This window comes from Elaeis guineensis, chromosome 1 (genome assembly GCF_000442705.2).
Source record: "Elaeis guineensis isolate ETL-2024a chromosome 1, EG11, whole genome shotgun sequence".
Taxonomy (NCBI): Eukaryota; Viridiplantae; Streptophyta; class Magnoliopsida; order Arecales; family Arecaceae; genus Elaeis; species Elaeis guineensis.
This window is the reverse complement of record NC_025993.2, coordinates 156,809,362-156,824,142: the sequence shown is the minus strand read 5'-3', so window position 1 is coordinate 156,824,142 and position 14,781 is coordinate 156,809,362. Positions and strand designations below refer to the sequence as shown.

At 36.6% G+C, this 14,781-nt stretch overlaps 1 protein-coding gene across 1 annotated transcript; it reads right to left on the bottom strand.

Annotated features, from left to right (window-relative positions):
* Positions 1–685: 685 nt before the first annotated feature.
* Positions 686–11,396, bottom strand: LOC105039227 (cyclic nucleotide-gated ion channel 17-like). The gene is made up of 7 exons (XM_010915307.4): positions 10,934–11,396; positions 9,819–10,317; positions 4,003–4,215; positions 3,562–3,869; positions 3,108–3,219; positions 2,403–2,639; positions 686–1,755 (listed from the first exon to the last, which is right to left on the bottom strand). The coding sequence occupies exons 1-7, from the start codon at positions 10,987–10,989 to the stop codon at positions 1,021–1,023; spliced, it is 2,160 nt and encodes a 719-aa protein (XP_010913609.2). The 5' UTR covers positions 10,990–11,396; the 3' UTR covers positions 686–1,020.
* Positions 11,397–14,781: the final 3,385 nt, after the last annotated feature.

Sequence of the window (14,781 nt, the reverse complement as noted above, 5' to 3'; positions counted from 1 at the left end):
AGATCTCAATCATCATGCTGAAACTGTGTATGTACCATCAATATAGGAAAGCTTTTACTATTAGCTAATTGTTGGTTCATCAAGATTTATCAAGGTTTTTATTGTCATGATTCTGGACTCATTATTTTTACATATTTAAGCTTCCTTGGTCCAATTTCTGCTTGCCCCATGCTATTATCCATCAAAATCACTTAATAGATCACCATTGAAGCTGTGCTCCTTGATGATTTTGGTTGTAGGTTGGAGGACTGAGAAATTGTGGAGGGATAGATGCCAGAGGTGTGAACGGACTGGATCCATTTATTTTGGAGCTAAATTTGAAACCCAACCGATTTAAATTATTTTTTTAAAACCAAAATTAAAACCGGACTGACTATCTATAAAAATTGCTGGAAACTAAACTAAACAATTCAGTTCGATTTGGTTCAATTTATTGATTTGATATTTTAGATTTTATATATATATATATATATATATATATATATATATATATATATATAACATTTGCATTAGGTTATCTTGAAACTTAATCCCTCATGCTCCAAAAAAATACAAAACAAATATTTTTCTCTCCAGAGTCCTCTCTCTTCTCTCTGCTTGGAAATTTTTCTATTTTGACAACTTATTTTTTATTCTTGTTGATTTTGTTGGATGCTGAAAGAATCTTCATTAACTTTTTCAATGATTGTGCTCACAGATCGAGAATCTCGATCGTATCTTGAGATGATTTTTTTAAATTTTTCTACATGAGAGACGGAAATATGCAGATGAGTTTATACTGCACAATGACAAAGCTAAATTCTGAAATATTACAAGCCTGTCAATCTTAAAAAAGAAGTCAAACCAACACAACCAAATACCAGGGCTCTCAGCAAGGCTTGAGTGTACTATGATTTAGACTGCGCTGAACATCTTACTGTTTGCTGGGAACCTACCAATGCAACACAAGCAGAAGCGGAATTGTAGCAGCTATGATCATAAGTAATTCTGTGTTATGAGCATAATGCTCAATATGAGATACTAATCATAGGGATCAGCAGAGAAGTCGGGTTCACTTGGCTTCAGGAACTTGGTGGGCATGTCAATAGCCTTCACCGTCTGAGACTTCCTAAAACTTGCAGCTAAATTAGATGCTGATTTCAAGGCCTCCAGATTCTTGACAGGATGGGAAGGATTGACAGAGCTGCTAAAGAACTCATCCTCATGTCCAGACTCATTGGTTGTTTGCTCATAGTCATCAGGTATGGAGGAGAACGACTCCCACCTATTCAGATCGTTAGCCATTTTTCTTCTCTTGTACCGACGCCATGCTGCCTGGATGAAGCAGGCAGCCCATGTCCTCCAATGGTGGGAATGGAAGTGGAATGTGTGCTGCAGCTTCTTGCTGTGCATTCTTTTAAATTGGTTAGCAACAAACTTGAGGTCCTCTGCTCGTAAGGCGAAGGCCTCTACTTCAACAAGAGCTCTCACAGTCCGGGTGGAAGAGGGCAGGTTGACGTTGGACTTGGGAAGCAGTGCCCATGTGAGCAGCTCTTCACCACAGAAATCACCAGGTCTAAGAATAATGGAGTTGAAGAAACCTGTTCTGCCCCCATCAGTGGTGGAGCTCTCTAATCTTCCACGGATTATGAAAAGCATCTCCGTCACAGGGTCACCCTCACGAACTATGCAGGTGCCTTCTGTGCTCAGCCAGGATACAAGACGCAAACATATGGCATCAAGGAGCTGATCATCCATCTCTGAGAAGAAAGGGACCTGCAATTTTGCAAAAGAATTGGGCTAGTAACTTGGAGCATCTAATGCGATGAATGTTGATTTACATCTATGGAGTTACACTTGTAGGATAAAAAATATGGTTTCACATAACAATTCCAACGAACTATTAGACTTGTAGCACGCTGTGGAAAACAGCTTATTTTTTTATCTAGAAAAGAGTAGAACCAATTTGTCATTGCATGGCGAGAGCAGAACTTGAAGTTTAAGACATGAAGAATAATAAACATGGAATTGTTCAGTTTGGAAAATAATATGCTCTTGTTAATGAGAGACTGTCAAGAGCCAAATGCATGAGATGATTAGTATGGATGTCAATGAATAAAGTGGGAACTTCCAAAATGCTACAGAGCCATGTTACAGATTCACTCAGACATGGTTTGTTTCAGGAAAGACCATTATGACTGCCTTGCGTAATTGCAGCATTCTTCCTCAATTCAATATTTCTAACTATGAGGTTTCAATTCCTGCAAGAGCCGAAAGCAAAAAATTTTGAAGGTTGGATCTGACTCCCTTTTATTCTCCAAATCACATGATCATTTTTCGGCCTTCATATCCATCATTTAGATGATTGCACCAAAAAAATAACATTGCAAGTGAATACTATATAAGTATGGGAAACCACTTACACGGCGAACAAGGTCTAAGCTTAGGTGACGTCTAATATCTCGACGAAGATCTGCAGGTAAAGCTTGCAGAGTACTCTCTTCATCTACTCCCCGTGTTGCAAGCCACTTGTACTGAACAAACCCTCGGACACGTTCCCGCAAGTCATGAGGGAGTTGGCGATGTTCCATCCACTCTTCAGTGTCTGTTCGCTTCAGCCTCCACTCTTCAACCCTTTTGGTAATAGATTGCAGGTAGGTCTAAAATAGATTAAATGTTTTATCAGTTCATGGAAATGTAGTCGCAGTAGGCATGCTCCACCCTTCAACACTTTTAGTAATAGATTGCAGGTAGGTCTAAATTACATTTAATGTTTTATCTGTTAATGGAGACAGAACAGTGGTAGGTGATCTAAAGAACAGCATGAACCAAACATGAGGGATAGAAAATGTCTGCTGCCAAGTTCTTGAAATTCTTAGAGGCATGTGATTTATAATCTCTTAGACAAGTAGAATTATACAATAAATTGGATATTAACTTAACAAATCTCCAAGAACTAAATTTCCCTCCACACTATAGCATCATCAGATAAAATAATGCACCAAGGAATCAAATGCCTTGATTATTGATGTCCATCATCATTCCTTAACATTTTTTTTTAAAAAAAAGGATATTGTCAGGAACAAAAAATATTTGAAAGTTTCTGTAAATTATAAAATTTAAAATACCTGCATGTTGCCGATCAACAGAGCAAACAAGACAAGACCAATGATAACTATCAATATGGCAAATGTCGTTTCACCAATGAAGGTGCTTGGTGTCAGAGTCTGGCCATATGAGCTGACAAAAGACATGGGAAATGCCATGTAAGTCTACAATAACATGCCAACAAAAAGAATGATATATAGGGTCATGTAAAGTTTGGCTCCTGAAATTGATAACATTTTGAGTTCTGAACACATCAGACTAGCTAATGATGCTGCAGTATCATAACTAAATGGATTGATGTCAAGCTTCATTTTACAAGTTATGGAAGGAAGAAAAAGAAGTAATCTTACTCCGTACATGAAGAGAAAACCAAATAGAAACATTATCGCTTGTTGTTGGCATGCATTTAAAAAATGTATAAAAAAAAAACCAGACTTTAAAGCTACCACAACTCTTCCCAAAATAGGTTCTCACCTCAAATTAAGCAAGCCCCACCAAAGGCAATAGAAGTATTTCTCAATGAAGTCTGCGGAGACGACATCATTTTTCAATGAATTACTGAATATGCCATAGTTGAAAGTGATGCTTTGATTATTTGCATCACAGTTTGAGAAAACATTTGTTTTAGTTGCCCAAAGTTGGCGAGCTTTCCCGTTTGAAATGTCACAATCTAGAAATTTAAGATCACAAGTTGTTCCATTCATATTCTCCATCTGGCATTCTGATTTCCAGCATGTAATCTGCCGGCTGATTGACAAAAGATACCAAACAGCTCCTATGACCTATAAGATAGATCATCATTTAACAGTTATACTCCTAGAATGCAATTGGTAAGATAAGAAATGAATCTATAAGTGCTTCGCATCTGTTCTAAAATATCATAAAATTCGTGCAAGGTAAAGTTAGATGACGTACATGGCTTGCTAACATGAATAGTAGTAAATTGTATGCAGCTCCTGCCCAAGCAGTTTTTGTAACAACCCCAGCAGATTTAATAATTTGATTCCTTAAAAGAAATATGAGATATAATCTAAGCATATACTGAATGAGAATAATCAGTGCCAAGGCAGTATATTTATGATTGGCATCACGGTTTCTTATTGCAGGCATCACCAACCAGATGACAATCTGTAGAAAGGAAACACAAAAACATCAGCAAAATACAGCTTTCAGTTAGATATGATGATTCAAGTAAAGTTGTTTCCTCCATGGTTACTCTTTCCTCTCCTCTTGTGTCTTCTCAGGGGTAAGCTTCGAGCAGCCAGGGCCAGGCCTTACTGGTAAAGCCGTGTTAAATGGCCAGTGTGTATATCAGAGTTTGAAAACAGAAAGATACAAGAAAAAATAATGTAAATTGTCATGTGGAAGAGTTTTAAAGTAAAAAAATAAAAAGTAAAATGCGAGCACAGCATAAAACCATAAATGATACAACACAATGCAATGATCTAATAAGCTTAAGTTCTTTAGGCTTTAGGTCAATTATTACTTTACTCAGGAGTAACAATAAAACAACAGTGAACAATATATTACTAACTTTTTTTCATATATGAAATATGCTGGTCTCTTATTCCTAGCTAGCAGAAAAATGAAAAATTAGTATTGTCAAAATACACCATAGCTCATTCACATATTACATTAGATATGAAGTTGGTTATGTCATCATTCTTTATGATGTTTCTTATGTTAATAACCAGTTTCAAAGCAGCTCCACTAGTTAAGCCTATTCTATGAAATAGAAATTAGCCTCCTAAAGATTCTTCATTCAGCTATAACCTGTAACTTCCTCAAATTTTATGATTATATGATTATTCACATGGCATATCCACGTATTTCCAATTATTTAAGTTCTTACTATAAAAACACATGCAAAAACACAAAGCTGCTGCAAAGATTCCCAATTCCGAAGGGACCATATGCAAGATTATGATAATGTTTCTTGTGTAACAATTGCCATACCCCAAATTTGGTACATAATACGGCCATGCTACCAAAGGATGCTACCCTCGATAACATGAAGCCTAACAATCATAATCAGCTAAAATCCAACACAAATAAAATATAATAAAAGATTTAATTTCATCATTTATCACGTAATTAAACCAAGATTGATTTAGAGTATCTAAATCTGAAATCAAATACCAAACTCATGTCTCAAAATTTATTAATATTTGACTACAGGTCCATAATTATCCACTAAACTAAGTTTCAATCACAAAATTCTCGAGCTTGCTACGCAGATCCCCAAGCCTAGATCCTCAATCGTTTCTAACCTTATTCCTCTAGACAAAACAAGAAAAAGAAGAAAAAATGAGCTACACCAACTCAGTAAGTAAACCTTACACTATCTTACCAGATCAAGTATAGTTTATACATGCATCAATAAATCATTTAGAGAAGATGATTATACTTGAAACATAAAATCTTTATAATAACAGTATATCATAAATCAATCATGCTCTTGCATATGCATAAATCATACAATTTATATAAATATGGTTTTCAATGCATAGCTTAAACAATTACATAAATCATGTTAACTTTATGGATAAAGTCATAAATAATTGTCATCTCGCCATATCATAGTTCTTAGTATTTCTCTAAGACTAAACGCTAAGAATACTATTATATCTGTGATAGGACCGTCATCAATAAAATACGAACTACTATTGTCCATTGGTAAGGTCGTCTCCAACTACTATTATCTGTATGCAGAATAGTATGCCAACTACTATTATCCACTGGCAGGAACATATGTCAACTACTATTATCCGTTAACAAGGTCGTATGCTAACTATTATTATCTACTAGCAGGATCATTCATAGCTATCTGAGAGCTTTTTACCATATTTCTTAAAATAAGTATTCTTAAATTATATTTCATTAAATCATATTTTTTAAATCATGAATAAATAAGATACTGAATAATTTTATAAAGTTCATGACTTATGAATAATTTTTCATAGTAAAGCAATCATGAAATCATTCTTTTCATAACAAAACATAAATTTTATAAATATGGAGTTCATATTTCATAAACAAGTCATTCATATTAAAATGATATTCATAGAATCATTATTTTATGATAAATCATGAGTTTCATAATACATATGCTCGATCCTTATTTTATGAAAATATAAAATAATTTTTTTATGATAAAATAATTAATAAGTCAAAAATAAGTAAGAAGTCTCAGGATTACCTCATTCGCTTTAGCCCTTCATTTTCGCTAGACAAATTTATTGAATCTATTTAATATATTAAAAATATAATTAATTTTTTTCGATAAATTCAATCATAAAAAAAAACACTGTAGATTGGGTGATCGGTCCAACATGCTACCTAGGCATCAGAGCAATTCAGAGCCTCCTAATCGAGGATCAGATCTAAGCAACTCGATCAAAAAATCGTGAAGCACGTATTGGATTAAAGTCAAGATCAATCAATATAGTTCATCAATAATAGATTTCAAAGATACTTGATATGGTTGAAAAAATTAGTTCGACAGGCTGCACGGATATCAAAGCAATTTCAAGCCATTTTAGAGAGATCATCTCAAGTTTATACTAGGATTCATGGATCAGATAGAGAGAGAAAGAGAGAGGGTAGATAGATATAAGAAAGAAGGAGAGAGAGGCACAAGAAAGAAAGACCCTTCTCTCTCTTTTTCTTTTTATTTTTCTTTTCTCCTCTTCTCTTCTTGTTCTTGTCTTCTTCTTTTTCTTGCCTTAACAGGGGAGGAAATAGGGGTGGTAGCTGATGGCCGGAAGACCGACGACGGGAGGCAGCAGCAGGTGGCCAACAGTGGTGGAGCAGGGGATGGCCGGTGGTGAGGATTGGCCAATGGGAATCAAGGAAAAGAGACTCGAAAAATAGGGATCTGAGCCTCTTTCTTCATTGCGGCCATTGGCCACTTGCTGATAGCCATAGCTTTACTAGGGAAGCATAGAAGGGAGGCTGGGCGACCCAATCGGTGGTACATCATCAAGGGGTGGCAGCATCAGTGGCCGGAAGAAGAAGAAATCAAGGTCAAAAAGCAGGAAATTTCTTTGTGATTGATTTTTGATGAAGCCGGTGGTCGATGGCGAGGTCTGGGGCCATGGGGAGAAAGGGAAGAAAGAGGGGAGATGGGTTCGGAGTCTTACCTCAGCTTCGGTGGTATCTTCGACCTCAATTTCCAACGGGTGCAAGAATGGGAGGCCGCAGGTTCAATGGGAGAAAAGGGAGAGAATGAGGCTCGATGATTGCCGGTGCAGGGCCATAGGGGCATGTGGGGGCTTTATATAGAGAGCCCTAGGATCCTCTTTGCCCTAGGACTCCAGCTCTTCTCGGATTCAAACAGAGAAGAAAACTCCCATCAAGCATCTTCTTTCAGCATTTCTTTTTTTGTCTGCTTTAAAGTTCTTGCAGCTGCTCATTAGATCAAGCTATCACAACAATGAAGGAGAAAATGGCCATCTAGAAATGCAGAGGGATGGTACATGTACATTTGCACTGGCACTTTAGACTACATTCCCCTTTCCAGGTTACAACCATAAAGAAGCATTGACAAGGAACTGAAACCAGCTTATGCAAGTCTAGGGAAAGAAATTTCATTTACGAGCTGCACAAAGAAGCTGTGTGGGGACAGAGTGGGAGGATTGCAAGGTGACAGCCATTAAGGGTAATTCAATAGTGTTATTTCAGTCATGGGCTTGTGGAGATTACAAGCTAACTACTTTACTGAAGAATCTATGGAAAAATAGCATTCAAACAATCTGGAGAGTCATTGATGCGTAGAATGATATTAAATTTACAAGGTTCTTAATTCAAAATAGCGGGAAAAATTATACTAGTAGAAGAAGAATGCTTTTTGCTAAATTTACAGACGACAGGGAACTGTGGTCCACCAAGAGAAAAAGGCCTCTTTGAGTGAGCTAGTTCAAAAGAACATCTTAAGTTCAATGGATTATATAGTTCCATAAAGGAACCAAAAATGAAAATTCTAGCTGCCTATAATCAATGTGTGAAAAATAGTCTTCCAAATTACTTGAGACTCTAATAGTAATTGTTCCTCACATCTATTGAAACTTCTGTTGGAGAAGACAAGGGTAACCAAACGTTCTGGCTTTTTTCATTTTTGATAAAGAATAATGCATCAAAAATCTTTCAGGCTAGAAGAGTTGCATTCTCATGAGTGTAGTTCCACAGATGTATATTTGTGTTGTAAATGCTGCTAAATGCTTATCATCAGACATGTCGTATCTTGTATTCCAAAGACATGCTTGTTGGTGCTTTTGGCACCACTTTAATGTATTCCTCCTCCTACTCCTCCGGATTCAATGTAAATGTCTGAGCTATTTCAAGAAAGCTTCCTAGAAGTGGTCAACAAAGCAGGACAGTGTTTGAGACCCTCAATTTCTTTTTTTGATCCAGGATGAATTTCATGGTCTCTCCAATTTATTATTATTGGTTGCCACTGCTCAAGTAGCTGAGCAGCTTCAAGTGGATGCACTAACAAGACATCAAAGTGGACAAAGTTAAAGAAAGAGATTAATATCAAGAGAAGTTAACAAGCATCTGGAACAAAGATGAAGAAAATCCATTTTGCTAATGATGCTGGCATTGGTTTTGGTGAAGCCGGTGATGCTCAGGGGTGAGGTGCCACGGAACACTAATATCATAATTGCAGAGATAGGACTGCAAACAAAGGAGTGGAAAAAAGCTAGATAAAAGTAAAAAAAAAGAGAGAGAGAGAGAGAATTAGGTAGTTGTGTTGTAAAAGATGAAAATGGGGAACTTCAACAAACAAAAGCATTTTCTGTTCTAGTAAACAGTGACTAACATTGAATGAGGAATATTTCCTTTAGATCCTATCTAGCTTCATGAAGATTTAATCCAGTGTTACATAAAAAACATACATACATATATATATGTACACACACACAGAGGCACACATAGTGTCAGCTTGCAAATAAAATCAAATGTCATCAGCCATTTTTGATAAATGAAGGGATAATGTGAAGCCTTTTCATTTACTTTGCATATATTGTTGAAATTGGGGAGTTGAAAAGCATTATAGTTGGGTTCAGGGGATAGTTTCATGGATATTTTGTTTGTGGTTATGTGGACCTTTGAATGAAAGAGTGTGCATCTGTTCTATCTTTTCTTTGATGTGGTCCTAAACCTCCTTGTCTCTGGTTATGTGACCTGATCAGATCCAAATCACATCAGCATCTGTGTTATATCTCCTGTCTCCAAAAACGTAGCTCTAAGTTGATCCTTGGCACGCTTTTCAAGCATTCAAAGGCCAATATAAACTAATAGGTTTTTTTTTTTTTTTTTGGAAAAAGTTTCCATGATCTGAAATCTGCATCTCAAAGAAGATTGTTTTACTCAATTGATTCAACTCTTTAACATTTAAAAAAACCATTCAAACATTTCAAACAAAAGCTTGGCCAGATATGACATCTAGTTGCACACTAATTAAAAGTGAAGATAGGAACCCATCCATTTCATTCATGAGAACAAACAAACTCTATATCCTAGAGAGACAGGATTAAGAAGAAACATTGCATCTAGTTGCTTATTTATGTGAAGTTAAAGCTATCCAATACATTTATCTATAGAACAGCCTCTACAGTTATTCACCTGAATTATAACCTTCAATACAAGTTGTTTGATTAGAAAAGAACAAGATAGACCATGGAGCAACATATTAGTTCAAGACTCTATCTCAAGCAATGAGGAAGTACCTGTGGAACAGGCAAGGCTGCTGCAAAGTCAATGAAGAAATCTGATCTCATATATCTCCTTCCAATCTCTCTTGGATCCATGACAAGCTCTCCCCTCCCAAATACTCTGGAGCTTGGGGCCACAAACGCAGTGTGAAATTTTACAATGATGTGCAAGATATAGAATAAGTCGACAAGTGACCGCACACAAGTGATGGTAATGTTCAGGTGTCGGTCCATTTTAACACATGAGTAATATGTATGGGGTTCAATCAAAGGCAAGTAAAAGAACAAAGGATCTATAAAAAGAGAAACCAAGCATGCAGCAAGAAAAGCCCGGTTCCATATCAGCATAACATGGCTTCCAGGATCCAGTATCTGCTTTTGCCATGACTTGTCACACTCAGGGAATACCCTTGACCTTCCAAAGCTTCTTCCCCATGGTATACTAGCATCAATTCTACCAGGTCTTTGTATGTGGTACATGGGTTTAGCCTGGTCCTTTTCATCAGAATAGAACCTACATAGGGAATAAATGAAGTTAAAAAAAAGGTTCTAAAGGAATTCAACAAAGTCCATTGAGTTTAAGAGATGATGGAGTTTTGCCGGATAGCACAAGAGCCTGGCTGCTGTGATTACACAGATTAGTCTAAATGAATTCCTAACAATGAGATTTGCTCCTCTTTTAATTTATATGCAAAAAGTTTGCCTCTCATGAGTTATAAAACAACGTATTAGACTATCAAATTCTTAGGAGAATGAAATATTAGTAAAATTCAACCGTACCAGGAAAAAAAAATCCACTCAAACAATCAATGAATAACACAGTAACTAAATATTTTGTATGTCTGCATGCCCAAAAAATAGAAGCAAGAATCGATTGTATAGGCCTTGCCTCTCATCACTAAAAGTTAAGAAGATTCATCATCACTGTTTGCTGAAATTAAAGACTCTTTTGAGACAAACCTACAAAGTCCTAGATATAAGAAGACCAAGTCAATACAACCAAAAGCAATATGGTTTTTTTTTTTTTTCAAGGATTTTGATTCCCAAAATTTAGAACCCACATCAAAATCGAATCTTTATGTTAACTGTTATATCTACAAGACGAGATGGAGCAAAGTCTTTCAACTCACCTTACGGCTCTCTCCTTGTTCATCTCCGCCTCATCAATTACCTTGGACCCACACATCGCTCTAAAGCCAACCAAACGCGGAAAGAATCTACCGACGATCGCCCTCCAACCTCTGGGTCTCTATGAACGAAGAAATTAAACCAATAAACGGAAAGGACGCACTTTTAAGCTCTCTAAATCTCCGGTGTCACCGAGAAAAGATCATCCGAGTTCCGACCGTCAGGAGTCGAATAGAGGAGGAACCAAGAATCACCACGAGCTCTTGCAAACCAAGTCTTATCCCTTTCTAGAAGCAGAAGAGGAGCTCTGAGAACAGGGGAGAGAGGCCATGGCTTGCTTCTAAGACGACGCTTTTCTAACACCCAAAAGCTTATAGCTTTCAGTTTTCTTTCCAGTGGTCCATAAGCTAGATGAACAGAGGAGACAGAGGAGTTGACGACGACGGTAAGGAGGGCCAACGGCTGACGCGGTTGAATCATTCTTCGCGCGTTAATAACAAAGTGTTAGGGTTTCATTTGTCGTAATGACTCACCTCTCGCCCAATAATTAAACCCCACGCGGGAATCGGGGAGTGTCAGAACTCGTCAGACCGCAACTAAAAAAACACAGCCTTTGTGAAGGTGTTTTTCTTTTGGTTTTGTTTTGTGGTAGAGTCTTCAAAAGGAAAGAGCTGAGGAAATATTATATATTCTAATATTGAGATCTTTATAAATTCTTTTTAATCAATTCCCAACCGAAACATGATGTCCATTAGGTACCAAGGGTAGGCATTCATCCTAGAATTGCTTTATTTATATAAAAAATGACTTGAGGTTGATTACCATACCATATGATTTTTTATGGGAGAGGTCTTCGTATCAAGAGGAACGGTAATGCATGTCTAGGTGTTGAAGAGTCATAACTTATGTTCTAATGTAGTGCTGGTTGGCTGTCCAAATTTGGAGATTAGCTCTATTTTAGGATTTTCTTTTTATTCCAACTATTCTAGATTACTTTCTACGGCTTATCATAGAGAATTACGTTAGTAAAGATAAAAAATTTGAAATAATTTTGATATGTTATATTACTCATTAAATCTAATTATTTAAAAAATAATCGTACTTTCTGGAGTATCTTGCTAAGTACAAGGTAGAAGATTTAAAACTTTTCTCCGGTTAAGGAGTTTGCCTGTATATAGACTGCTTTAAAGGAACTTGTGAATTGTGATATTGTTACCAAAAAAAAGAAACAAAAAAAAAAAAAGGGACTTGTGATACAAGAAAAATTCTATGGCTCCTACAGTTTCTACATTTCTTTATTCATATTATATATTTTTTTAACAGCCACCATCCTCTACTATACCAAAGTCAATTTTGACGGTAATATACAAGTGGGACAAGCTTTTAGTGGCACGGGTCTTGTCATAAGAGTGCCAATGAGATCTTCATTAGCTGCCGGAAGTTTTTAGATTTTTGATAATATTATTTTAGTGGCATAGATTCGTCTTGTATATACAAAAAGACTGTTCCCATGTTCGGAATTCCCAACATAAAAGTCATGGTGGAACAATTTTGTGATTGTGCCAAGGTCCATATCGTCATTGGACCTTCTAATCTCTAAATCAAAAGACAAAGTTAATGATTCTTCTTCTTCATATTGCGCGCTTTTTGTTCCTCGATATAGGCGGTCAACTCTATTTTATCAAGAAATCTCAAAGTTCCTCTTGTACTTCTATTAGGACATATTAACAAACATAATTTCAAGGAGACGGACGGGAAAAGCGACCGAGGAAAGGTTTGTTAAAAGATCACGGACTCGTGGCATCGTGGATTCTCCTCGCGCTCCCAGACGCCGCCAATTATGGATGCCATCGGTACTGGTTTATTGAATTTAATAAGCGAGGGGCGAGGACTGGTGGAGCTGCAGGAAGTTCGTGCAATTGAGGCCGTAGAGGATCCGCAGTGATTTTTTGTTTCGTGCACCACGGCCTTACCTTATGCTCATTTCCTACATTATTAGGACACGATGAGCGAAAAAAGTATTGCTGGATTTGATTCAAAATGTTGGGATATCATGGGTCCCCGGAGGAAGACTTCTAATTTTTTATTTAGTACATGAGGAAGACTTCCAGTAGAAATATGGTCATTGACTTGTTAGCCGCGTCATTTCTTAAAGTAGATGATGCATTAATTTATGGTCGTCAGCTACTCCTTTTTAAAAGACGAACAACGTACGGAAGTGACTAGTGGGAGTGACATCCACGTAACCAGATTTTAAGTTATTTGTATACTGCACATGCTTGATACTAATTAACGTGGTTTAATCAAGTTCACCGAACTAGAGTAAATTTTTGTTGCAACGATGATACCATATCACTGTTGTAACCAACCAATAAATAGTTTGAAATGAGTGAAATATAAAAGACAGTGTGGGATATTATTCATCAAAATCAATAAAGTATACAGTAATCGATAAAATATAAAAATTATCATTGAGTTGTTATAAGTTTGACATGATAGCAACATTGTAACGTATATTTTCTCATCAAACTGATACCAAGAATCGTATCGACCGACAACCACTTCAATATGGTACCAATATATATCATGCGGAACCATGGTACCATACCGAAAATAGAGAGAGAACTTACTGAGCAGAATTGAAAGAGAGAGAGAGGGGAGGCAAGGCTTCGCACATGCCGGAGAGCTGGAGAGGAGCGACGAGGTCTGCAAAACTTATGCCTCGATTCGGTCGGCTAAACCATGCCAATAACTGACCTGTTCACTTTGGTATATTCTGAACCCACCAGTTTGCTAGACCTCGGTTATAACAGATGGAATATTATTATAAATGAGTTTAGTTGTTTGTGCTGATCTGCTTACTTTATATGAGGGTACTAATATTGGATTCAACATGTCTTAGTGCCATGTACTTTGACTCACAAAGGCCAGATCAGGAATTCAAAACTGATCTTTCTGATTTCCATTTCTCCTATCTTTTGCAGGGTGATGGGAGACACATGTGGTATCCAAGGGAAGGTTAATCTATTTAATAACACGATCTTGGACCATCGCACGGTAATGGCACTAAGTTTTTTCAACTTGTATATTATCTTAGTCTTTATTGGCTTTTTTCTGGAGTCCCATTTGGAATCTTTTATGAGTTGTGTTCTTCAGCTTAATCAGTTAGTGCTGATGGTTCTTCTTTGTCAACATGAATTCTATTCCAGTTTCTGCATTCAATATCAAAGTTTTATCAGTACTCCAGTGTGGTATTCCGGATTTTGCTATTGGTTGCTGACAACTTTTTGGCTGTTTCACAGAGTTATACTTTGTACATATCACCTATGCTATTATTTTTGGATAGGCAACTTTACCATTATCACGAAGCTAATTTATAAGCACAGGTTCTGTTGCTGGAGTGTGTGGTGGTCACATAACTGGAATTTACTTCTGATGCAACGGATCGGCCATAAAACTTCCATATAGGATGTTTTCAATATGAGTATGGTCACAATATTTTGTTTAGTTGTTTCTTCTATCAATGCTAGTTTCTTAGTTAAGTTTTTCTGTTGATACCCTCAGGTATTTTAGATGTTTTGTATATCATTTTGGTGGTACTTGCAGGTTCATTTGCCCTCATCTTCTACTTGTAATAGTGTCTGACTCTGTAGTCTTTATGTTTTAATCAAGCTGTTCCTCCTCTTTTTTACCCAAAAAAAAAAAAACTAATTTGGGATACAAAATGATTTTCATGTTGGTAGATTATGAAGTAAAAAAAAAAAACCTTCTATATCCAGTATTTATCAAATGCACAAAGATACAGATATTTAGTAAAACAAAGTTTAGCAATTTTGTCAAACAATGCCAC

Bases quoted from the DNA above. Each gene is read 5' to 3' on its own strand.
- LOC105039227 (XM_010915307.4), bottom strand. From the start codon at position 10,989: ATGTGTGGGTCCAAGGTAATTGATGAGGCGGAGATGAACAAGGAGAGA. The intron at 10,318-10,933 runs GTGAGTTGAAAG...TTCCCTATGTAG, and splicing joins AACAAGGAGAGAGCCGTAAG to GTTCTATTCTGATGAAAAGG. The intron at 4,216-9,818 runs GTACTTCCTCAT...TCCTTTCTACAG, and splicing joins CAGCCTTGCCTGTTCCACAG to ATTGTCATCTGGTTGGTGAT.